The sequence below is a fragment of the Calliphora vicina genome, chromosome 3 (assembly GCF_958450345.1).
Source record: "Calliphora vicina chromosome 3, idCalVici1.1, whole genome shotgun sequence".
In the NCBI taxonomy this organism is placed as follows: Eukaryota; Metazoa; Arthropoda; class Insecta; order Diptera; family Calliphoridae; genus Calliphora; species Calliphora vicina.
The window spans coordinates 92,956,196-92,983,874 of NC_088782.1; the positions used below are offsets into that span (position 1 = coordinate 92,956,196).

Below are 27,679 nucleotides of genomic sequence, written 5' to 3' on the forward strand. Positions count from 1 at the left end.
GCATGGTTGACATTATGTTAGTCATGTTTTGATTAAGAGAGGTAATAGTTGGTGTAAGCGCTTGTAGCAGGTTTTCTATCCCTGTGAAATAGTTTTTATTTAGCCAACAAAATTAAAATTGCATCCGCCGCTTTATTAGTAAAGTAAATGGGAATGTAAGCAGGAACATTTTTAGAACTTGTTTTAAAGTAACTAATTATAAAACGAGTGTTATCAAAACTACATCGGATTCTTAAATACCGTCCACGGAACTAATACCTAATGTCACAATTGTTTTTGGAACACGTTCTGTAATAATATTCAAGTTTTACAAATCTCATATTAGTTACGAAACAACATTTTAGAATCGTGTTAAGAACTTCGATTTATTTGAAAAATAAAAAATTTCAAGAAATTACAATTATTGATAAACTTAATTCCAAATTTAATCAATGTATATCAAGCGCGGATCCAGGGGTGAATAAAGGAAAAATAATTTGCTTTCACATGCATAATATAATTCTCTATTATGCATGTGCGTTAAGCTCAACCAAAAATAATAAATATATATCATTTGTTCCTTGAAACTACTTCTAAGCGTGACAAAAATCACTGATGAAAGAATTAGTTCTGAACTATTTCTAAGAATGTATTTTTGCCAGTAAAGCTTCCCTAGGACTAAATCCGAGTGTGACAATTTCAAACAAAATAATTTATTAAAGAACTGATTCTGTAAGCCTCCCGAATAACGTCTTTTATTATTTTTATTATTATTATTATTTATTTAGTAGTATTTTAAATACTTTATCTTATAACTATATAACATTTGATTAAAATTATTTTAGATTTTTATAGGCTCTGATATACATTATTTTTCACAAAAAATACACAATTTCTTTTAAATATATTAATGTTTCGTTCATTTTTTACATCACTTGGTAATAAGTTGAATAACTGTAATCCTTTGTAGAATAGGCATCTCTTCATGGCATTATTTGTGGCTTTATGTATCCTAAAATCGCTGGTATTTCGCAGATTGTATGGTTGTACTTCGTTGACATATGTTAGTTGTTCTGTTAAATATCCTGGAGCACTTCCTATCTTCATTTTATATATAAAAGTTAATGTATTTAGTTGGAGTCTTTGTCTGATGTTTAGCCATTTTAGTGTTTCTAGCATAAATTGAATTGATGTAAACCTATTGCATTTAATTATAGTTCTCATAGCTTTATTTTGTAGTTTCTGTAGTCTCTCTATTTGTGTATTTGTGCAGCATGTGTACAAGATTGTTGAACCGAATTCAAAATGTGGTTTGATTATTGTATTATATATATTTATAGCAGTTATTGTCGATATTTTGCTTCTTATTCTCCTAAAAAAACCAATCTTTTTTCCAATCTTTTTACAAATATATTCTATATGATCTTTTAAGTTAATGTTTTTATCTATTATAAAACCTAAGTATTTTATCTTATCCACTTTCTCTATTATTTTATTATTAATTTTAAAAATTGTATTACTGTTCATGTTTATTTCCATTATTTTCGTCTTATTTTCGTTTAGTTTTAATTTATTCATTTTCAACCAGGTGTTTATATTTAATATGTCTTGCATTAGATTGTTTTGGCATTGTATTTCATTTTCGGATTCATTAAAAATTAGAGTATCGTCCGCGTATAGCACTATTTCACATCTGTTAAGTACGTTTGGCATATCATTTATGTAAATAATAAATAGTAGAGCTCCTAGGATCGATCCCTGTGGAACCCCATATTCATTATTTATTTCGTTCGATTTAATATTGTTTACTTTCGTTATTTGTTTTCTGTTGGTTAAATATGATTCAAACCAACTCAGTTCTTTATCTTCTATTCCGTATTTGTAAAGTTTTAGCACTAGAATGTTTCTATCTATAGTCTCAAAAGCTCTTTTAAAATCGAGAAAAATTGCCATAATTTTGTGGTTTTTGTTAATATTTTTCCATCTATTTATCACATAATTCACTGATGTTTCACACGAAAAACTTCTTCTAAACCCGGATTGATATTTTGATAATATATTATTTTTTTCTAAGTAATCTTCTAGTTGTATCTTAACAGTTTTTTCCAGAATTTTTTCACATAGTTTTAATGCGTTTATCGGACGAAATTCTTCACATTTATTTGTTTTTGCCACCTTTTCAATTGGTGTTACCATGTTTTCCAATTTTCTGGAAAAATTCCCGTTTCCAACGATGTATTTACTATTTTCAGTACAACATCTCCAATTAAATTCCAATTATCTAAGATAATATGAATATTTAAATTTTTAAAATCTGGTTTCTTTTTTAGGCTTTTACACATATTTTTAAGTTCTATGTTTGATATTGCACGAAATTTAAATTTAACATTTATCACAGGTATTTCATTTAAATATTGCACATTTTCTATATTATCTCTAATTTCCTTAATACTGTTCACAAAATATTCGTTAAACTGGTTCGCTATATCACAATTGTTATTATATTCTATATTGTTAAATATCACAGATTGTATCACAGATCGGTTTTTCTTTAGGACTAAGTCTTTAATGTTTTTCCACATTTCTTTTTGATCTTTGGTTTTGCTTATATGCCTGTTAATATATGTATTTTTTTCATTTTCAAGCTTTATTTTATATATGTTTCTTGCCATTTTGTAGTTAATCCATGCTGCATATGTGTTTTCGGCTTTTGCGATATTATATTTTATTATTTTTTAATTTTTTAAATGTTGTAGTTGCCTATTAAACCATTTATTTTTTAAACTATTCTCATTTACTGTCTTCTTTACTGATAGTCTTTTTATTGCGTTTTCAATAGTTTCATCAAAGATATTTACATTATTGTTCAGATCTTGGCTTTCATCATAATTTATTTCATTCACTTCTCTTTGAAATCTATTTTTGTTGTATTTAAAAAACTCTATCTCTTTTTTATTTGAATGTTTTCTTTTCTCATCGTTTATTGCAATTTCAATTATTTCGTGATCAGATATTTTATTTTTTTTACTATTATTTACTTTCATATTTATTTTATTTGTTATAACATAGTCAATTTTAGCTCCGCGATGCTTTTCTGGAGATGGCAATTTCAAATTCTATCAAGTCAATACTAGAACGCTTACTGGCGATATGCATGCATTCTAGAACGAATTGCAGTTAATATAGAATTTTATAAAACTGAAAAATGTAAATGTTATTGATTATATGAAGTATTAAATAATGTATAATAGAGTGTCTCGATTTGTATAAGCAAAAATTAGTTGAAAATGTACCCTCTTAAAAAATAGTAATGTTTTCAAATTATTTCCAAAATATTCCCATTCAATATGTCTGTTTTTTTAAGCTGTGCCAATTTTAAAACACCTTTTCGTTTAACAGCGAACTCAATATTTTACTAGAGATAAAATAGATTTCATCATGTTATAGAAACTTGCTAGAACATGGACTACGAATTACAATAATTTTCAAATTTTTTTCTACTCTCGATATATAACGAATTAATTACGTTTTTTAAGCAATATTATTAAATTTCTTTTATAAAAAACACTTTTTTTATTTCAAATTTGGGATAACATTGGAAAGTTCTTATGGTATCACTTAACCTTTTTGTTGACCTTAAGCTCAAAGACGCAGAACGGATTAAATAAATCACATTTTAAAATTATTTGTATGGATAGTCAATAAATTTATATTTACCATAGAAAGAACAATGAGACTACAGTTTTTCAGGGAAATTCCGCAAAATTTTCAATCCCGAAATTCCTGGAAATTGTGCGAGAATTCCCGGGAATTATTTTCCTTAGTTTTATGTGATGTTTTTGTTTTTTTCTCTAAAAAATGCTTAAAGCTCCAAGACAAATGCAGAAGATTCATACAAAAAAAAAATATTTAACCCAAATAGAACAATAACAAGTTCATTATTCAAATTATTGCAAAAACTCGTGAATGTTCAGGGCTGTCACAGAATTCTATGTCGATCACAGAATTCTATTCTATGGAATTATTTTAGTATTTTGCTTTTTCACAAAGAGTAAAAATTTTCGAATTGGGTTTCCTTCATGTTTTAATTAACATCTTTGATTAATTTTTGATTTAATAAGCGAAACATTGCCAATTCAAAATTAAAAAAAATAAAATATTTATTTTTTTCGAATTAACAGAATTAATTGGAATATAACGAAGGTAGAACAAAATCTAATGGAACTTGAAGCCATTAGAAATCGAGTCAGTTTATCCTTTTATAATACATTTTTATTTGTATCCAATTATATTTTAAAACCAAAGACATATTTTAGATTTTCTTAAAATTGAATAATTTGTTCAAAACTAATCCCGATTTCCAGGGAAATGAAAGAAAAACTCTAAATGAGACAGAAAGCCGTTTATTTTTAGTGTTGTTGTAAATACGGTCAAGCTCTCAAAAGCGGATTCATTAAGCCGTAATATTTTGGGAATTATATAGGAATTTGCAACTTTTTTTCATAACAAATGTGCTTATTAATTTGTTTTGGTAATGCATTACTTTGACATATATTTATATGCTGGAGTATTTCTTCTTAATGCTGACATTTAGAAACTAGAAGAATATTGACATCAGTCCATCGAATGTTTCCAGAAATGAAAATTCTAAAAATGCTGAAATAGGATTGAAACAAACTACTTGTAACAGCAATTTAAGATGTCTCCTCAACGCAGAATTCGGAGTTTTTCATAAAATTGTATTTATTTTTTACAGCAATAATCCCAGTACTTTAATAAATAGTAATTAATTATTTGTTTGCCTTTTTCAGGTTGAACGTGAAATAGCTATTATGAAATTAATTGATCATCCACATGTACTCGGTCTAAGTGATGTCTATGAGAATAAAAAATATTTATATTTAATACTTGAACATGTATCGGGTGGTGAATTGTTTGATTATTTGGTGAAAAAAGGACGTTTAACACCTAAAGAAGCACGCAAATTTTTCCGCCAAATAATCTCAGCTTTAGACTTTTGCCACTCACATTCAATATGGTAATTTTGGTTGATTTATGTTAAAAAAAATTTTTAATTTTAATAACTATTAATTGTTTTTTTTTTAACAGTCATCGAGATTTGAAACCTGAAAATTTATTACTAGACGAAAAAAATAATATAAAAATTGCTGATTTTGGTATGGCCTCTTTGCAACCGGCTGGTTCGATGTTGGAAACATCATGTGGCTCACCGCATTATGCCTGTCCAGAGGTTATCAGGGTACGAATGGAACCACAACTTTGACAGTGGCAAATTACTTGAAATCAATGAGTTGTAATGAATTGATGGACAATACAAACAATTAATTACATAATACATATATATTGACATTTAATACATATTTGTATGTATATGAAAATAATAGTGCATATTATGTATAAAATATGACCTCAATTCAATACAGCAAGAAAAGAAAACAAAACAGAACACAACAATACAATACAAGTACAATGTTATTACTTTTTATTCTTTTTTTTATTTTTATAGTGTTTAATTGTATATGTACTTATGTATTTAGTGATGTCTGTGTAGTGTGGCATGCCACTGAAATCCAATCGAACATACATAAATTGCAATAAAATATTCATTTGTTTGATTTTTTTTTAAGGGTGAAAAATATGATGGACGTAAAGCGGATGTTTGGTCTTGTGGTGTCATCCTTTACGCACTTTTAGTCGGCGCTCTGCCGTTCGACGATGACAATTTACGACAACTATTGGAAAAAGTCAAAAGGGGTGTGTTCCATATACCACACTTTGTGCCACCCGATTGTCAAAGTCTGCTGCGTGGTATGATAGAAGTAAATCCAGAACGTCGACTAACGGTGAGTCATTGCAACAAAGTTCTTTTGTTTAGTTTTGGGGTAATAAACAAAAATATCTAGCAATACTAAGGAGTGTTGTTACTTGCGGTTTAAACGACTTATGTATACACTGCTTTTCAGCCTTTGAATTGCTTTTGCTTTAATCAAAGACGTCCATTTAAATTTGCTGTGAAAGGGTAATCAATGTTAAATAATAATAATGCTCATGCATGTCGATTTAGTGTCAAAAGTTCGAACAAATCTGTAAATCTAAGAGAATGTATTCATGTGACAGAGTTGAGTTGCAAATATCTCAACTCTGTGACAGAATGACAAATTCCTCTATAGGGTACACACTTGGGCAGCCCTTGTCTTATAAAATCGTTCTCAGTCACCTAAAAACCAAATGCTGAAAATTTGACAAAAATTGGATAATGTTTCTTTTGGATCGAAGTAGCAATATTTCTAAAAAACTATATATAAAACATTATAAAAACTATATCCAGATATAAACATTTTCAGATATCGATTACGCATTATATTTCGATACAAAAAACAATTAAATCCGAAATTTAAAAGTTAAATTCTAACTAAATAAGGAATAAAAACTCAAATTTAATTTTTTTTTAAATTGGAGGATTTCGAGAAAATTTAGATTTTTATCACAAATTTGTTAAAAATACATTTTATAGCCTAGCGAATTCACTTAATTGTGAATAAATTCGAAAATAATCCATCGATTTTTATGATCCATATCTCAGTTTGTTCCTATTACATGTGGATTTGCGATAAAGCAATGAATCTAAACAATTTCTACGGTTTTCGATTTTTCATGATTTATTAAACCAAAAAAATTGGATATTTTTACTTAAAAAATATATTTCTTGCTTCAATTTGTTATTATAACTCCGAAACTACTGAGCCGATTAAAACGCAATATATATGCGAAAATTTGTATATAGCACGGGGAAAATGTGTTTGACGTTCAATCAATCGAAAGAAGAACATTAACTACTCAATTTTATGTATATCAAATAAAAAGGTTAAATTTTCACTTAATTGTGAATAAATTCGAAAAAAAATAAATCGATTTTTATCTTCGGTATCTCATTTTGTTGGTATTATATGTGGCTTTGCGATAAATTAATAAACCTGAACAAGTTCTGCCGTTTTCTATTTTTCATGAGTTTTTTAAAACACAAAAATTAGCTATTTTCGCGTAAAAATATATTTTTTTGCTTCAATTTGTTATTATAACTCCGAAACTACTGAGTCGATATATAAAACGCATATATAATCGGTTTATTTCAATAATGTCGGACTAACCGTTTTTGAGTTATCATAAATTATGTGAAGAAACATTTAAAAAGATTCACAATTTTAGAAAAAAAAAATTAAAAAAAATCTATCCATAGAATCTAAAAAAAATTTACCATTTTTGTACTACTGGAACCACAATACATCAAAATTGTGTAGTGGTTTAAAAAGCCTCCAAAATTGTTTCGATTTTCTTGCTCTGTGTTATCTATGGGTAAATGAAATACAAAAATAATTTTTAATGGGATTTTTTTCAAATATAGCAAACTTTCAAATAAATCTGGAAACTTTAAATAAAAAGTGTTGAGATGATAAACCTTATCCGACTTTGATAAAATTTTGCAAAATAAGGGACACCCTCGTACACATAAACGAATGCAAACATAAATCACCCATATTTGAAAGCAAACTTTCATATAAAATTTAAAGTATAAGGATGAGGAACATCATCTCTATGTCGACGTAAAAAAGTGTAAACAATAAATGAATGATGAGTCAATACTTACGTTTGTTTAGCAGCAAGACAAAAATAAATGTATGAGAGTAATATGTGTTTGTATCTGTGTATTTTTTATGTTGGCAGTTGGCTGAAATAAATCGCCATCCATGGGTTACAGCTGGTGGTAAGGGTGAATTGGAATTGGAGCTACCCATGATGGAGGTGGTTCAGACGCATGTTATACCTGCTGCCTCGGCTGTGGATCCTGATGTTTTAAATGCCATTTGTTCCTTGGGTTGTTTTAAGGAAAAGGAAAAACTTATACAAGAACTATTGAGTTCAACGTAAGATAATTAAGTCAATAAACACTAGCTATTCGGTTTATGAGTAACGTTTTTTTCTTCTCTTAATTTTTAGACACAATACCGAAAAAGTTATATATTTTTTGTTATTGGATCGTAAACGCAGACGTCCAGCTTTAGAAGATGATGAAGAAATCGCTCAAAAATCTCGCAGTGAACTAGAGGCCGCCGATCCTCCTCGAAAACGTTTAGATACATGCCGTATTAATGGTACAAACTCTACTAGTTATGGCCAAATATCTGAAGGGTCTCCGCTGACGCCTAGAAGACAAGCTTTCAAGTTAGTAAATTCAAAAGTGTTTAAATGTCAATGTGTAAAATGCCTTTTAGATTTGAATGTAAATGTGAACGTGTTAGTATTGGTGTTATATGATTTTCAAATATTGTGCGATTTTATGTTGGCGATTACATTAATTCATTGACAACTACCTTTTGCATTCATTCGCTAAATCATTTTTCAATTATTTGCTAATTTGTGCATTATTTGGAATTGGTTACATTATTGAGTAAGTAAGCAGAACTGACATACCATATTTACATATTTTACAATTGCAAGATCATACAATTTTATTTTTACAACAGTTCAGAAATTAAATTTTAAGAAAATAATTCGAGATCCTATATGTAGGGCTTTCTAAATGGGATTTCCACCATTGCGTTCAACAACACAAATGATAAAGAGGGCAACGTTACGCATTCTTCGCTTATTTTACGTGATTATGCAGTTTCGTGTTGATTTTTGGCTGGCGGGGCGATGAACGCCATAGATCGAGGATTACCAACTTATTTTAGTCTGAATTGAATGATGTGAATACCGACGATATATGGTTTCAACAGGAAATCGTGCGATTTAACTCCGGTAGTTTTTTTTGTGGGTATTTTTTTAGTCGCAGTTCTATGCAATAAGCCACAAACCACAAAGGCTCTCAAACCCAACATATTCAGCCTGATTTATTCGCCAGAGATATGGGAATTGGACATTTCGGAGCGAAGCCGCAGCGGATATTTGCATGATGTTATATTCCATATATATCGATATGCATTTCAAACGAATTACAAATTTCGATAATACGCAATTTGTTTTATTTAACTTTAAAGGAAGCGCTTAATGAAATACCCTTTATAAGTTAAGGATAAATAAGTTATTAAAGTTGTATAGAAAGAAGTATCACAGAAAACTATTAAAAGAGGCAATCCTTAATTTTCGGTTTTAAAAGCCTTTCTAGAAAGGATAATTTGGGGTGCCCCTATAGACCATTCGATAGTGTGCTAAACTATTAATCTGAGTTGCGGGTTCGATTCTCGCCAGATACTCTGGGTGTATCTGCAGACAAGAAAACCCTTCGCAGTTTGTGTTTGTTTCTAAATAAAAAAAAATTCTGTAGCAACATTCTATCATCCAGTCCGACCGTACCATTTTATATTCGAAGTATTTATGGAGTATAGACTACCAATATTCTGGAAACTTTGGAAATATTGATGGACACACATACACAATCCTGGCTATCAGAAGCATGACGCTCAGCCAATGGAAAATCTGGTAATTAATGTTCATGATATCACACATATGTATATCGACTAGGCTGTATGGAATTCGATGAGCAATCATGTGATTTCATCCATATAATTCTCTTGGTTCAAATCTCATTATACCAGCAGTACTACAGGAGAATATCAGCACTTTGATGACATGGCTCTTACACAAGTTGAATCACGAAGGGCAGTATATAATATAGTTTTTATTCCAAAGAGAATGATAAATTCCAACTTTGGAGTTAAGAAATTTAGCCTTTCTAATATTATGTTGAAGACTCGGGAAAGGATCATTGATGTCTACATTAGAACAACGTTAGAGGCCCAACATGCCTATAACAAGGGTAGATCAACTGAATTTCGCAGAAAATTAAAAAATGGCCCATATTGGAAAAAAATTTTGATTTTGCCAAAAAAAAGTCAAAAATTTTATGTCTTGAGTTACAAAATATTTATTTTGATATATATCCCACTCGCATCCCAATAAGCGACAAAAGCGTCTTCAAGGATAATATCTAAGCTTTTGTTAGAGCTAAAAAAAAAATTAAAAAAGGGTCCATTTTGAAAAAAAAGTCCAACAAATTTTTGATTTTGCAAAATAAGTTCAAAATAGTTTTGAGTTACAAAACATTTATTTTGATATATACCGAACTCTCATCCCACTAAGTGAACAGATAGGTCTTCGAGGAAATTATCTAAGCTTTATTTTAAGAAAAAAAGGGCACATTTTGAAAAAAAATTCAAAAAAGTTTTTGATTTCGAAAAAAAAACATTAAATTTTTTTATTTTTTTCGAAAAATTTAAGATAGAGCTATCTAAATTATTTGGGACACATTTTGCTAAGAACAATAGGTAATACGTTGCATGGATAAGAAAAAACACCTGCTTGGCCAAAATGCCAAATTTTGACCCCTTCTAACTCAGACAGTTCTCGACCGATCTTGTTGATTGTGTCTGATTTACTATCCAATAGAACTAACCTTGGTGCAAATTTCATCCCGATCGTTGGTTCACTTGACATGAAATGCCGCATATATTTAAAACAAACGATTTTAGAAAGTTTTTTGAGTACGTTTGCACAATAAGCTAACGAAATAAAAAAATTATTTTAGTAAGAATTGTGCTAAATTCCCAATTATTGATAAATTGATAAAGGTAGGGCATGTAAGAAAAGATAAACTCACTGTTTAGTGTTGGTGTTTTGTTTAAGCTTTGATATTTTTACAAATAAAACTATAGATTGTCTATAATTCTTATTCACTCTAAATAAGTAATATCTTTTTTATAATATCTTTAGTTTTTTAAAGCCTTTTGGGAAAAGGTTTCCTGATGATCTGGCCTAAGCAACCAGTGAAATGCGCATAGCTTATCCCCCAACAATAAATGTCAGTGAATTTATCAGTAATTGCGAATTTAGCACAATTCTTACTAAAATATAAATTTTGTATTCCTGTATAACTTCTCAAAAAAAATTAATTTCATTTATTTATTTATTGATTTCTAAAATTTGTAAGAAATTTTAAACACTAAGCAATATTTATGAATAAGATATAACTCATTGTTGTTATTTATACATAATTACACATGTTTCTACATGCTTCACCTCATGATTAATATTGGCGAGTTTATGTTGCCAGTAAATAAATAATTCGTATAAATTTCAAATCAAATCAAAACAAATACTTCACGCCACATTTATTCACATGTAAATATTTAATACTTAATCATCGTTCACGCATTCTTAATTATGTATTCGTACACCAAATAATTAATTTGTCTTTAACACATAAATATTTTTATACTTTCATGAAACAAAATTAAAAATAAAATCAATCATTGTTATTCGTTGTAAATTGTCTGTTGTCTGTATCAAACACAAAACATTAACACGTCATCATCTAATTCTAAATATTATTACAAACATCTGTTGTTGTAATGCTAATGCCTCTATCACCTGCTTTACAAAACACAACGAAACACCTTCAAAATCCAAAATCAAATTCACATTAACAGCTTCCGATCCTATAGTAGTACACGTAATCACCAAAGACGTTCTCCTACATCGGTTTCTACGATGCGTTCTTCTTCATATCATAGTCCAACACGATGCAATTCTCCGATTAGTTCGGCCCAGCAACAGGCTAATGTTTTGTCCAGACCTTCGTCGCCGGCCTCGTCGTCGGGTCATTCGTCGCGCCACTCGACGTATGGCGATAGAGAGCGATCATCATCGGTACATCATACTCCTAGCAGTCGGACCACGTCACACTCGTCGCAGGCCGGTGTTGATGGTCACAGTAGTGGAAGTAGCAATGAGGTTGTGTCTCGTGAGCTGCGAGAACGAAGAGAATCACGCAACGAACGTTCATCTACAGTACAAACTAGTTGTGTTCCCGGTAGTCCTGGTGGTAATTCTGCAACAGTTCATCAGAGGGCCAATTCTGGACCCACAATTGCCATAAGTATGTTTCACGATCCGGAAGCCAATAATGGTGAGTTTACTATGATTTTGTACTACTTCGGTCTTGGTCTAAATCTCTGATATATTTCTTAGTTATGAATCCTACAACATCGCCTTTGATGAATAATAGTACTGCTGCCATTACCGGTTCGCCATGCAATGCTCCCGGTGGACAACTGTGGAAAACTAGACTTACCAACATTAAGAATAGTTTCTTAGGTAGTCCACGCTTTCATCGAAGAAAACTTCAGGGTAATTTTAATATAAATATTGAATTAAACATCTTTTCTAATCTATACTTTTATGTATCACAGTTTCAGCTGATGAGGTTCATTTAACGCCTGAATCGTCACCAGAACTGACCAAACGCTCATGGTTTGGCAATCTAATCACAACAGAAAAAGATGAAACCTTTACGATTTTGGTTAAGGGAAAGCCCATTGCCACAGTTAAGGCCCATTTAATTCATGCATTTTTGTCGGTATGGTTTGTCGATGCATTTTTAACAATTGTGAGCAGTGTTGTGTTTTTTAAATTTGAATTTCTCTTCTAGATGGCGGAATTATCGCACAGCGTGGTTTCTCCATCGTCATTTCGTGTTGAGTATAAACGCAACGGCAATGGACCGGTCATGTTTCAGCGGCATGTTAAATTTCAGGTATTTTGTTATTGAATTTCTTAAATTTTAATATATCCTTCAATTTATACCTTAATACCAAGTACTGGATTTTACAGGAATACTTTTAACAAGACAGTGTTAAAAGTGAAAGTTCGCTGAGAGATAACTTTATTTTTATTGTATTATACTCCAGTAATGTAATACATTTTTGTATAATTCATCGTATTTTGATTTAGAATGGTAAAAAAAGACGCTTAGTTCGGGAATTTATTTTTTGATATGTTGTCAGTGCGTTAACCTAAGAAAGTATGTTCGGACCAACTGGGCCGTGTGATAATATAGATCGATAGTATATAGTTGGCTGTCCATATAAACCTTGTGCGCAATTTTAAAGACATTTCGATCAAATTTGGTACATATAATTACCAAAAAAAGTGGCATATTTTTGAATCTAATTGATATTGACTTGAAATTTTTTTTATAAGACTAAAACTTAACGTATCTAAACAAAAAAATATTGCTCGGAATAAATGTGGATCAAATTGTTCCTAATGTTTGCAATCCTATTAAAATTTGTATATGAATTTTAGTTTTAGAAACTCAATGAATATGTAATAAAATCTTTATTTATTAACGCAACACAATGAAATTTTCAACGTTTTTTAAGTTTGTCATTCTAAATTACAAAATAACTTTTCAAAAGGTCAAAGGCAATCCCGCAATTCCTAAAAATTGTAGCGAAAATCCCAAAAATGGTATTTTTTACAATTTTGCCTTCCTTCGGGGCTGGGTAAATACTAGGGTAATCGAATTATTCGATTTTTCTCCTGTTCGAATAAAACGAATAAGAGATTTTAACTTGTTCGAATAATTCGATCACACGTTTAAAATTAATCGAATAATTTAAATTTTTTAAAAAAGTAAAGAATGAAGTTCTGTAGTGCGATTCACTAACTTTTAACGAACCGACAATCGTAATGTTTATCGACATAAATAATCGCTTGCAGTAACGATAGTGTGATTCAGTAATTTATTTTTAACGATTGTTGAAGATATAACATCTCTGTCTACAAAATATCAAAATAAGCTAAAAGTAGAAAACCATTATTTGACACATAATGAAATAATTAACCAGTGGTGTAGTGAGTACAACGTTGACTAGCAATCGGAAGGTTGTTGGTTCGATACTTGGCTGCGACTTGCATTTTTTTATTATTTTTTTTAGTAAATACATAATTTTATAAATAATTCTACTAACAAAACAACTTATTTCCTGCCAAAATGTAATGGATTACTTTTGGGACATCGCGAACAAAAATAAGTACTTGAATAATTAGTAGTACTATAATCGTCAAATTCCCATATTTTTTATATTTTATTGTAAATATTAATAAGTTAAGTAAACAAAAATGTGTTTCCATTATTTTTACGATAGTTCCAGCTACAAAAGATGAAGATGACGACGAAAAAATTGCAAATACACTTTATCGATTAAATAAACACAACTTAAATTATTGTCGCTAACATAACGAAAGAAAAACTGCATAAAGTAACAGCTGACTTCAACCGACAGCGAATGTCGTTAAAAATGTTACTGAATAGCAAATTCGATAAATTTTCGTTATATTTATTTTAACGATACGATTATCGTTATAAAAGTTAGTGAATCGCAGTACTGATGTCGGTTTTTTAATATTTTATTGTTAAAGAAAAACAAAAAAAACGTTAAAGTATTGCTAATGTTAAAAAACATTCGAAAACAAAGTCCATCATTAAATTTTCATCAGAAATATTCTGATCAGATTAACTCTCGAACAATCTACAAAACAATTGACTAGCAAACCCTTAAGTTTCCGTTTTGGAGTTATGCTTTAAAAAATTTGAGCTGTTAAGAACTTTTTTATGTCGTTTATTAATTCAGGATTTAAATTTAGTAACTAATTATTTAGTAAATTAATTAATTTTCACTATTTCTAAATTATTTATAACAAATTGTATTATACATCAAGCTCTATCAACGTTGCCGAATCTTTGCTTAATAAAGTGGTCTTGGGGAATTTCACAATAAAGGGAATCTGTCCAAAGTTTGATATTATTGTCAGTGATCGTGGCTAATTTTGAAGTCAGGCAGCACAGAAAAAACTATTTCTTAAACCGTTTCAGTTCAAATATATGTCATATATTGAACTGGTTTAAATTATTTTATAATTCAATCAATTATTCATGTGCTCAAAAACAAAATTTTCTGATATTTTCTATTGAATTTTGAGTTTTGAATTTGATAATTTTGACAATTGAATATATAATTTACGTTATTGGTAATTTCGTTACAGAAAATTTTGTTTTTGAGTACATGAATACTTGATTCAATTATGAAATAATTGAAACCAGTTCAATATGTGATAAATGTTTGAATTGAAATATAAATTTTTATGTGAGTGCATGATTGACACATTTACAAATACGCAAAAAGTTTATTACCATGTTAGGCAAAGATGTTCAAAATCATGTATAAGACGAACTCCATGCTTTTCTTGCAACAAAACGTTAGTTTGCAATATTTGTGTTTATCATTGGATTTATTAAATATTTTGCAACACTTACGTACGCTGTTAATAACATCACTTATATACATATATTTTAAGATCATGGCCTTCATCTATTTCAACGTAATCATTATAAATGTCATCCTCAATATCACTTTCGATGACCGTTTCAAAATCACATTCTCCATCACATTCAACACTACTTTATTCTAAGTTAATATTTTGATTATTAATTGCGATTCTTTTAATATTTCGCCAGCTAAATAACAAATATTTTATTCCGTATCTTTTATTGTCATTGGTTCAAGTCCTAAGTTAAAAATTTTTAAAGATTTCTTTTTAGAATTATAACTTCTTGCAGTAATATTTATATATTTATAGAAGGAGCTATCGGAACACTCATCTACAGTGATCGAAAATCCCTTTGTCTTTAATTATTTGTCGAATTTCAGAAACAATCGATTTTTTGTGAGTCATTATTACTTATTTAAATTTGGAATTATGAAAAATTTTAAGCAATTTAATAAATTAAAATATATATGAACATTTATTCGTTTTATTCGATTATTCTACATAAAATTGTTCGGATTATTCGTTATTCGAAAATGGCCATTTTTAAATTGTTCGAATAATTATTCGTAAGAAATTATTCGATTAATCGAACGATCATTAGTCGAATGAATACCCTAGTAAATACTTTGTCGATAAATAGGGAACACATCAAGGTTTCCAAAGCTGCTTTTCGTTTACTGATCCCAGCTTTGGGATTTTAGAACATGTGGCCCAAAGTTGAGTTTTTGATAAAAAAAAAAAATAGGTCAAATTCCGAAGGGCGTAGGGGCGACATTTTCGAAGAATAGGACATGTTTTTTATATCAAAATGTTCTCCGTAAAGATATCTTTTAGATAAACATACAATTGGTCACCTTTTCGCCCAAAAAACAACAAAAATCAACTATTTTTTGAATATTTAAATTGAAAATCGTTTATTTTTGGACCCATAATTGATATTGCTCTGAAATTTGTTTGTATGTTTTGCGTAATTTAGTTATCTAACTAATAAAAAATTTGAGTCCATTCGGTCCAAAAGTACGATCCATATTTTCAAAAAAGCAGACCAAGATATGGCAAAATTTTAAAATTTCAATTTTTAAATTTAACTCGAAAACTAGAAGACATAAATAGCACACGCAAGCACGTTTTTTGAAGACCTAGCAGAGCGATTTTCAAAAATATTAAAACCTTTGAAATCGGATGGAACGTTTTTAAAAACTTTACATGTCGAATGTACCCTAATTTGAGCGCCCACATCGACGCCCCTGGAGCATTTGTATGGCCCATTTTAATAACTTAAACTCGAATACTCCTTGGCTAGGCCCACGTAAAATTTTATTCCGATCGGACTAGCCGTTTAGAAATGCAAGATTTATTTCCAAAATTCATACCATAGGAGAAGTGCATCACAGGGAATAGTTTGGCATCAAAAACTCATTTTCACAAAATCAGCGGATAAACCATTTTGGATAAACGCCGTCGATATACGAAATTCATGTTACCAAATTTTATTACGATCGGTCCATAATTAGTCATAGCTCCCATATAGACCCGCTTCCGAAAATCACTTTAACGTGCATAATACTCTTAAAAATGTTGGTATACACATAAAATTCAACATAAATAACTTTCATATATACACAAATCACACGACCTAATTTCATGATGATCGGTCCATAATTGGTCATAGCTCACTTATAAGGCCAACTTCCGAAAATGACTCATGAATATAGATAATTGATATTTTAAAAGTAAACTAATTTTCCTCATTTACTTAGTGTAGGATATTATATGGCCGGGCTTGACCGACCATACTTTCTTACTTGTTGAAAAATTGTGTCTGAATTACTATCCAATAGGAATTTCGGAAGACATCGATTTCAAAAGTTAACTCACTTGGCATGAAATCCCCCATATATGAATTTTACGTAGAGTATCAAAAAAAGCGGCAAATTTGAAAAATCAGTTTGACCCAAAAAGTGTTTTTTTTAAAAAAAACCGGTTTTGATTATTGTCTTTAAAAAAACCGGTTAACCGATTTATATTAAACTTTTATTTAATATGAAAAAGGTGTCCTAAAATTTATTATTATTTGTGGACGCAAATAGGAAATGTATTAAGAATTGTGTAAATCTTCTAAAATTCGGAAATTTAGCATTTTTGAATTCTTAATGCTGTATCTTTGCGCAATTATTTTATATCTTTTACGAAATATTGTCAATTGCTATAATTTTCTATAAAATAAATCAATATTTTTAAAAATGATATCAAAGTTTTTTTTATAAATATGTATGTTTGAATGAGCTTTAGAAAAAATATTTCATTAAAACCGGTGATTTGTTGTTGCAAACGCTTATATGTATAATTTATTCCATGGTTGTAGGAATCTCGTTTTATTTTTGAAAATTAACCAATCACATACTTGTATATGTATACTGCTTTTTATTGCTTGTTTATAAGAGTATCGCTTAGTTAGGTGTGTAGTTTACACCAATATACAATAAAGCTCTATAATTTTCCTCAACAGATTACTACTTATATCTGTCGAAGAAAACGTATTAACCTCAATAAAGCAATTAAGTTTCATGGTAAATTTCAATGTTGGAAAAATAAAAACAGAAACGTAGAACAACTTACTTGCTTTTTTATATAGTAAAATAAGGTCAAACAATAAAAAAAATCCCATTTAGTAATAACCACAAGGTTTAAATAAATTGTGTTCTATTTGCCCACTTCCTTCAGTATTTCTTTGAACTAAATGCCTTTAAGGTTTATTAATTTTTCCAAAGACATTTCGATTCATTTTAATAAAGAAGAATCTTGGAAGATGTTAATGAAAATAGAATAAAGTAAAAATTGATTAAATCACCACATGATACCATTAAATACAAGTTTAAAGTTAGTTTTTTTTCAGAAATTTAAAAACATTTAGCCCAATTTTCTCAATGTCTAGTTATTTTTGTATCGTAACGATATGCTGACGTTTTAATACAAAAAAATTGCATATATTGCTATGAAAAACTATAACCACACATTGAGATAATAGGCCGTTTATAAAATAAACGTAAAACTATTATAAACAAATTTAAGTAATTTTAAGTAAAAAGGATTATTTAAATAATTAATTTGTCTGCTTTTTCTATTGATATTTTTTCTCAATGATTACACTGTACAACACCAAAAATAATTACAAAGTCAGACCAATAAATTATGATAGAGGAGACAAACAAAAAGACACGTGTATCGGCGTGTTGAAAGTTTACATCTGAATTTCATTTGAAGGAAGTTAAAGTTAAACTCAGGCACATTCTTATTGTTAATCGGCATAAGAAACCATGTGATCCATATATTTTAGGTATAAAATGTTTTCAGCAAATTTATGTAAAATGTTACGGAGAAAATTTTTGTGGAATATGTTAACGCTCTAAATCCTCAAGGCATGGATCTTTTTTGTCCATCTTTTATAAAAGAGCAAAAAACACCATCAAAACAGGAATGTGCCAGAGTTGGGAAAAAAATAAAATTCAGATTTAAACTTTCAAAACGCCGATACACGTATTTTTTTTTGTCTGCTCTATCAAGATTTATTGGTCTGACCATGTAATTTTGGAAAAAAATTCATTTTGTTGTATAGTGTTATCAGGGAAATCGAAAATATACAATTTTACTTATTTTTCTTGTGCGTCGAACGTTTAGATCATATTTTGCTTTTTTATATAATTTTTTGGCATTTATCTAATTTTACTTTTAAATATATATTCTTTATTGGATATACATTTCAACTACAGCTTTATTTTGCTTCGGAAATAGTACTATTTTCGAAAAATATACCAATATTTTTTTAAAATATTTGAAATCAAAGGAAAAATTTAAAAAAATCAATTTCATTCTTGAAAAGTTGCAAAGTTTTTCGTTTTTTTATACGAATCTTGTTAAAAAAAAGGTATTGTATTGTTTAAAAAAGAAAATTTGCTTTATAAGTTATATAGTTTTGTGTTTTCTAGGCCGGGTAACTTATCAAAATGTTAAACAATTTTAAGCAATTTTTCATACGAATTAAATAAATTTTATCTTTGATTAAGTGGCGGCGTAGTGGTTAAAGTGATTGCCTACAAAACCAAGCACCCCAGGTTCGATCCCTGGCAGAGGACGAAAAATTTAAATCATGGTTTTCGAGTTTTTAAAATTAACCTCCGTCTAAACAATCCATCCAAGAACCCCCACCTGGAAAAGAGGAATAACATTATGGAAGAAATAATGTTCTCCCCTGGGAGAAAAAGGTAGGAATCAAAGATCAGCAGCAAGGTTCCCCACCACTACACCAAATACACAGAGGGAGTTGTTTCTAGGCAACGACAGATGGCAGCACCATTATCCTAGACCAGCTACAGCAGACCAATCATCTACTACGCTGGATCAACAACCGATTAACAAAACGGACACAAGGCAATAATAACAATCGATTGAATCTTTATGGCAACATCATTCATATATCCGATGATCCGCTACAGCAGACCAATCATCTACTTAGCTGGAACAACAACCGTGGGAAATACGCGAAAAACAACTACTTCAACAATTCGTATAAGATGGAGATGCTTTGTGGAAGCCAAAATGTCCCCCAAGTGGGTTAATGGAGAAAAAAAAGCCTTTAATAAGTTACCCAGGTTTAGAGACGTTTTTTTAACTTTAAAAGCTTATTTTTCAGATTTCACTCATGGTTTATTTTTAAGAGAGTATTTCCGGTTTCCCATATGATTATTAACAAATTATTTACAGTGCACTCGCGATAATATGAACACCCCAATATATGAACACCCCAAAATATGAACACTTTTTACATCAATAGGGTACTCTAAAATATGAACTTAGTGAACTAGCTTTAAAATATGAACAGCTTATTTTTGTTTTTTTGACGTATTTTATCTATTTACACGTAGTTGAAATCTAAATCAACAGGGTAGTCGCAAATATGTAGAGTAACTTCGGGTAATGTGGACTACCGTTTTGTTTTTTCTAAATTTTGGCCACAATATATATGGATATTAAAAGAGTTGTGAAGCAATAAATTAGCTAATGTATTCTCTAATGGTTTTTGCAGTTGAAAATTTTTTCCGTTAAAGGATAAAAAATTTATGTGAAAATATTTTAAGGAACCCAAAAATCAGCATTAAAAAAATTGGAGGGTAATATGGACCACTATATGAGGGTAATGTGGACTAGTATTTAATACATAAAATTCATGAACCAGCTAATCATGAATGATTAAAAAATTTAATTTCAATATATTTTTATTAATACAAACTAAAAAGTCGCGTTCTTGGCTTAGATAGATTGCTTACAAAGTACATAGTTATTGTCGGGTAATATGGACCAGTAGTACATAATCAAGTAATTTAAGTGGTCCACATTACACGAACTTGGGTTACAGTGGTAAAAAGTTATTTTTACCTAATAATCTAAATGTGCTTAAATTCTTACCAAATATATGCAAAACTACGTGTCCACTTTAACTATATAAAACAACCAAACATTAAATTCTACCAAGTAACTGTACCAAATTTTGTTTCTTACTTGAGCCGAAAAAAATGTTGAGCAGGCGCATTAATTTCAATACAAGAATAAAAAGTCAACATATCAATAACTCATGAAAGCAAATGTGCAATTGTCGTTTCAAACAAATTGTAAAATGTACGACAAATCAGTTTTATCATACCTTCAATAGTTTCTGAAAAAAGACACTGGTCCACATTAGACGCATAGTCCACAATACCCGAAGTTACTCTACAATCTTGCAAAAGTGAACTGGCCTGGTTTTAATTAGTTCATATTATCGCGAGTTCACTGTACATTATTTAATTTTAGAGTTCTGACATTTTAAGACTCTGAAAGTTAGACTTTTAAATCCAACGTACCCGATGAACATAATTTGCTCACGTTATATTGTGTTATGGCTTATAAAATACATGTATTCTAACTGATATTCCATCACTGATAACAAATTCGTACGAAAGTGAAATCTAAAACATATTTAGCTTCTATAGAAAAACGAAACATTCCACTTTCAAATGAAAAAGTGGAAGCAAAAAATTAAAAATTTGTAAATAAGAGAAAATTTTAAAATAGTTCATGTATAATTTTAGGTGTGACAAATAAATATTTCCTTATAAGCATTTTGTTTTAAAAAAACTGGCTCCATAGGGTAACAGAGACGAGAAGTAATTGTCAAAAACCTAAGTCCGTTGTCAAAAACCTATCTCTTGCAACAACAAAATACATGCTAGTCAATGTATTTTGTTGTTGTATCAGACATATGATTTGTTGTATTTTTGTTTGACAATTCGGAGTGTCTCGTCTCTATGTATAATTCTCTATGACTGGCTCCTTAACCCTCTAACCCGCAAGAGTGCCTCAAGGTATGCACTCTTCACCTTTTTGCACCTGGTGCTTAAACTTAATTTGAAAATTAGTTTCTGATGGCTGTTCTGAGTTTATTGGGTCATAATTACCTTAAAAAAATTATTCGACAACTTTAGCTTTTAAAGTTTTCGGGTTAGAGGGTTAAAGTCTTTGTAGCAAAATATTTTTGCGAAAGCAGAAGAAGTAAAACCAAAATTTCTTCTGCCTTATATGATAAACTAGCTGTACTTCAATTAGTTACTAAGTTTACTAATAAATAAGAAAATAGAATTATGTTCTGTGAGTTCTAAGATTGATTGATTTGTTTTTGCATCAATTTATTTAGCTGAATATTTTTTTTACGAAAACATTTTCATCGACTATAGAGTTAATACATCAAAGCCTTTAATAGTTTTCTAACTTTATCTTATTCTGATACAAATTCCTTAAAATAAACTTTAAATGTGTGAGTAATTTGATAAAAAAAAATATTTCGTAAACGGATAGCTGATAGATAATGATTTTGAATCTAAAAATTTATTAAAATATATGTTTTGCAAGTAAGACTTTGTAAGGTGACCTTTAGAAATTAATTACGAATGCTTTATTTTTTAAAGTGTGAGATTTTATGCAATCGTATAACGATTTTTTTAAATGTTTTATTTTATTATTGTTGGTTTTGCAATTGTTTTATAACCAATATCTTTTAATTGTAAATTTTTAGGTTGATATTAGTGCTATTTGTAAACAGGGAGATGTGGCGGACATGTTATTTGCTCTAACATTTACACTATTATCGGGTAATTTTTTAAAATTTTAAAAATTTATTTATTTAAGAAATTATTAAACCTTTTAACAATTATAGGTAATATAAGACGATTCCGTCGAATTTGTGAACACATACAATCTCAGGTATGTTCGAAACGTTTTCCGGGACCCAGTAGTCCGCCTACTGTACCAACCGTTACACAAGCAGTATCAGAGAGTTCATCGTGTGGCTCCGTATCCAGTGAAAGATTGTCCTACAAACGACAGGTATGATTTAGTTTACAATAATTGTTGAATGATTAAATAAAATATTACAATTTACAATCAACAATTAGCAAATTGAAAACGATACAGAAAATGATTCAATATTTACGTACAAATCTGGCAATAGTCGCCGTTCATCGGCCACAAATAACAATAATGCCAATCCTATCGATATACCTGGTAGTCCAATAGCAGTTAGATCCAAGTAAGTGCTCTCTATCTATCTCTCTCTCTATCTCACTCTCTCTCTACACACAAATAAATAAATAAAGAATATAAAGCATAAAGTAGTGTTTACAATAAATGCCACAGGCCGCAGGCCGTGGGCCACCAAAACACAAACACACAAAACAAATAATGTGTCTATTTTGTTAGTTCCGAATCAGCTGAACAGGAGCGGTCACGTGATATGCAGAGTGAACGTCAGGCGACAACAATGTCCGGGAGTGCAATAGCATGAGAATTATTTCTCTGATTTGGTTCAAGTTTTATACAAATTATTTAATTTCAACAAATCTACCAACTTTTACTCCAGGTTTAAGTATTTAAAAAAAAAAAAACACACACACAAATTCTCTTTCACACACACCACACACACTCTTATAAGTAAAATTAATAAAATAAAATATAAAACAAATTAAAACTGAAAACAACAAATAAATTCTTAACCATTAATAGTATTCAAATTTTTCCGAAACAAAAAAAAAAAAAACAAAAAAATCTAATCAAGAAAAACCAAAACTTAACACAATTTAAGAAGCAATAAAAACAATTTAATCAAATTTTCTTAAGCCTAAAAATAACATACTAAAACAAGAAAATCCAAAAACCAAGAAATTGTGAAAAAAAACTAAATGCATTTAGAACAATTTGTGTTTTAGAAAAACCAAATAATCATCATTCATCTTTGATGAGAAGATAAATTGCGTAAAAGCTACAAACTAAACCAAATTGAAAACAAAATATTTTTTATAATAAAATTTGCTTTTAATTAAACTAGACGACAAATTTCATCTAAATGCTTGTTAAAATAAAATAAATAGTCAGTTCAACACACAATAATTATTGCTTCAATTCAATGTCGATACATAAAAGAACGAACACTTGATAATTGTTTTTCAATATTTTTGGGTTTCTATTTACTATTATGCATTTTGAACTTTTTTGTTAAATATATGACTTAAACATTGTTGCCGCCGAGCCGATAAATAAATACATTAAATAAGATGATGGAAATGCTTAAATAAACTACTGAAGAAGAGGCCACTTTAGGCCTCCTCCAAAAGAGAACATACGAACATACTTACTACGTACATATTGTATGGACTCGTACAGAATCAGAATACTATAAATAAAGTTAAATAAAATGACCAGTGATTATTTGATCGATAGAATCAGATTGTAAATTGATGGAAAATCTTTTGATTTATATATTGTTGTATGCATACATACATAAAGATATATAAATACTCGTATGTAAGTGTTAATAAATATAATTTTTACAAAATTAACAATTGTATAAAATTTGTATATTGAAAGTGAATAATCAGCACTATTTTGAAGCATTGAAAATGTGTAAAATTGAAATTTATTATGTTGAGGAGAAGCAAAATGAAGCATTTTTAAACAACATCGAAAAGAATGTTTTGCATAACAATATTAATGAACTCTATATATAAATAAGAAAGTCATGGAATGTATGAATATGAATACGATATAATATAAATCAATATAATATGTAAATGAACTGTTTCTGATTGATCGGATACAAGTTTTGAAGTCAAAATACATCAACACATAAATACAAACATACATGCATATGTATATAAATTCTACAAAAATGTAGTATTTAATACTCATTATAAATTATAGAATAAATTGTTTTTACTTTTGTCTTTTTATTGAAATAATTTGTATAAATTGCATGAATAACTAATAACTAAATAATTATTCAAAACTAATGAACCATCAAAAAAGGAAATTGTTTCCGCTCCTTTTTATATAAAAATCGAATAGATAGTAAGCGATTTATTTAATTATTATATCTTGAAATAAACTTATAGTATGTTTCTTATTGCTTTTTTGTAATTTACATTACACACTGTTTTCAATTTAATTATGAATCTTTAAAACTCTATTTTCCCGTCAAATGTCGCGTATTTTTGCTAGTTATATTAACATTGTTTAGAGCGGAAACCCCTTCAACGGCATATAATTCAATTTTGTTTTCACAAAAGTCAGATATGTAATAAATGAAGAGTTAAGCTAAATTTTAAAAAATTCTACTGTTTCATAAATTCCGATGTAATAAGACCTTTTACTTTATCTACGACTAGAGATGCTAATCGGGACTGATTTTTGAAAATCCCGGGGTTCGGGATTTGGTAAAGAATCCCGAAATCCCGACCCGGTTCCTTCAGAAATAAAGTGATCTATTTCTTTTGTCAGTTGCAAACATTTTTTGGACATTTTTTGTCCAGTAAAAAATATCAACAAGAAAAATATGTTTAAAACAAATTGTTGCAAATGTAAACAAAACAAAAAAGTTGAAAATTAACACAATTTACAAGTCTTGCAAAGAAAAGAAGTAAAATAACACAAAACAAACGTTTTAAATTGATTTATGATAAAATACAACTTATTTTTACTAATTGTTGTTCCCGTACTTTTTGGATATTTTTTTAGATTGAGAGTAAATATATTTTACGCTCTAAATTAAAGTTACTGGATAATTTTTCCCCGAGATTCCCCGTTTGGCATCTCTAGATTTATTTCCACTTTTTTTCTCAGATTCCCCACTATGCATTGGCTTTATTACTTAGCTAATTTTATGGCATTAATATTTAAACATGAGTTAGGGCATGTGGCCACCACGGCGTAACCTTGAGGTTGAATTATTGACAGTTGACAGTATCGCGTCGAATATTCGATCCAAGTTCTCGATTGTTTCTGGTTTATCTGCATAGGCCTGTGACTTTACACATCCCTAGAGAAAAAATTATAATGACGTCTAATCACATGAATGAGTTTTCCAGTTGATGGTCAATTTCATTCATTCGTTAGCCAAATGAAATCACATGTTTGCAATACTAATGCCTTCCAAAACAAGTTAACACGCATATTTCTATACCGCTCACCGTTTACTGTAACATTCTGGCTATCGTTATTTGTGAAGACATGATTCCACCGGCCCATAAAATGCAGCAGACAAACATTTTAACAAAAACAAAACACATGTAAAATGTACACTCAAAGTACACGCTCGTACGCACATACAATTTTCTGAAAAAAGCGAATTCACTTAATTGTGAATAAATTCAAAAATAATCCATCGATTTTTATGATCGATATCTCATTTTGTTCCTATTACATGGCTATTACGTGGCTTTGCGATAAAGTAATAAATCTAAACAATTTCTGCTGTTTTCGATTTTTCATGATTTTCACGTAAAAAATATATTTTTTGCTTCAATTTGTTACTACTGAGCCGATAAAACGCAATATATATGTACAAATTTGTACATACCATAGGGAAAATGTTTTCAAAATCCAATCAATCGAAAGAAGAATATTAACTCTTCAATTTTATGTATATCAAACAAAAAAGTAAAATTTTGTGATAATGAGCGAAATCACTTAATTAAGAATAAATTCAAAAAGAATCAATCGATTTTTATCCTCGATATCTCATTTTGTTGCCATTATATGCGGCTTTGTGACAAAGTAATAAACCTGAACAAGTTCTGCCGTTTTCAATTTTTCATGAGTTTTTTAAAACACAAAAATTTGCTATTTTCACGTAAAAAATATGTATATTTTATGCTTCATTTTGTTATTATAACTCCGAAACTACTAAAACGCAATATATAAATAAATTAACCCTTTCAGACATTTTGTCCAATATATTGGACATTTGGATTTTTCCTTTTATAGTCATGTAGAGTTGACGCAATTGGATAGATTTTTACAGTTAATAGCGTTATCAAAAGAGTGTTTACTAGATTGTATATATATGTGATTTAAACATCTAATTTTTCATTGGTTTTTGTTAAGTTAAGTTATTTTCATAAGTACACCAGCGTTCTATAAGAATGTGTTAGACATAGTAATATTCGGTGCTTTTATAAAATGATAATTACATTATTTTAAGCTCTAAAAAAAGCGTGTAAGTATTAATTGAGTATTAGTTTAGATATTTGTGTATTAATTGCAATTAATTACATTAATTTTTTAAATTTTATTTATGAGATACATGTCATTTAAGAAAATTAGCCCAATATATTTGACTTCATCTGGCAGGCACGTGTGACGATTTACCTGTAATTTGACTTCATATTCTTAATTAGCCACCTCAAATTAGCCAACACTGAAATTTTCAGTTTTTTTCTCAACTAATTCTATTTAATGTCTGAAAGGGTTAAAGGGTTTGTAAATTTGTTAGTTTTCTAAGTTTACTTCAATAATAGCGGACTAACTTTTTTTGAGTTATCGTAAATTATGTGGAAAATTCAGAATTTTAGAAAAAAAAATCTATCCATAGAATTAAAATTTTTTACCAATTTTATACTTAGGTAACCATTATGCATCAAATCAATATAGTGGTTAGTGAAGCCTTTTTTTTTGCTGTTGACCTGTGTTATCAGTGAAGTTTGTGTGACCAAGTCGAACTGTAGTTGGGAATACATTCTGTTCTCCATTCACAAAAAAAAAACATTGTTACATATCATCCAATAACAGATATATACTTGGATATATCCAAGAACTGGAAAATGTTAGCCCTATTCGAGCGTCGCATACAAAAATGTTTTCCAAATATTAAAACCAATTAAAAGAATTTTTAAAATGAATTAAAAACATGAATAAATTTGAAAACAAAAAACTTTTTTAATTAAGAAATTTATAATCAGATTTTCTGGGTTAGAGCTTATTCATTTATATGAGTGTTGCAATAGTTTTATATAATCAACTTTATTTATTATTTTTCTTATTTTTCAACTAATTTTTAAAACAATGGATCTTAAATGACTCAGAATGTGGTTAAAAATTTGTCTGTTTGATTTTTTAATAAAAAATTATATTTAAGATAATGGAAGCA

At 29.2% G+C, this 27,679-nt stretch overlaps 1 protein-coding gene across 1 annotated transcript in view; it reads left to right on the forward strand.

The window, feature by feature from the left end:
* sff (sugar-free frosting) overlaps nt 1–23,865 on the forward strand; it is a 36,692-nt gene extending 12,827 nt beyond the window's left edge. Inside the window, exons 3-15 of the mRNA XM_065503931.1 lie at nt 4,791–5,017; nt 5,089–5,239; nt 5,628–5,843; nt 7,723–7,922; nt 7,996–8,220; nt 11,487–11,965; nt 12,028–12,186; nt 12,249–12,415; nt 12,488–12,592; nt 22,277–22,352; nt 22,418–22,587; nt 22,656–22,789; nt 22,960–23,865. Coding sequence (XP_065360003.1) covers nt 4,791–5,017; nt 5,089–5,239; nt 5,628–5,843; nt 7,723–7,922; nt 7,996–8,220; nt 11,487–11,965; nt 12,028–12,186; nt 12,249–12,415; nt 12,488–12,592; nt 22,277–22,352; nt 22,418–22,587; nt 22,656–22,789; nt 22,960–23,044 — 2,394 coding nt within the window. The 3' untranslated portion in view covers nt 23,045–23,865. The remainder of the gene's footprint in view (nt 1–4,790; nt 5,018–5,088; nt 5,240–5,627; nt 5,844–7,722; nt 7,923–7,995; nt 8,221–11,486; nt 11,966–12,027; nt 12,187–12,248; nt 12,416–12,487; nt 12,593–22,276; nt 22,353–22,417; nt 22,588–22,655; nt 22,790–22,959) is intronic.
* Nucleotides 23,866–27,679: the final 3,814 nt, after the last annotated feature.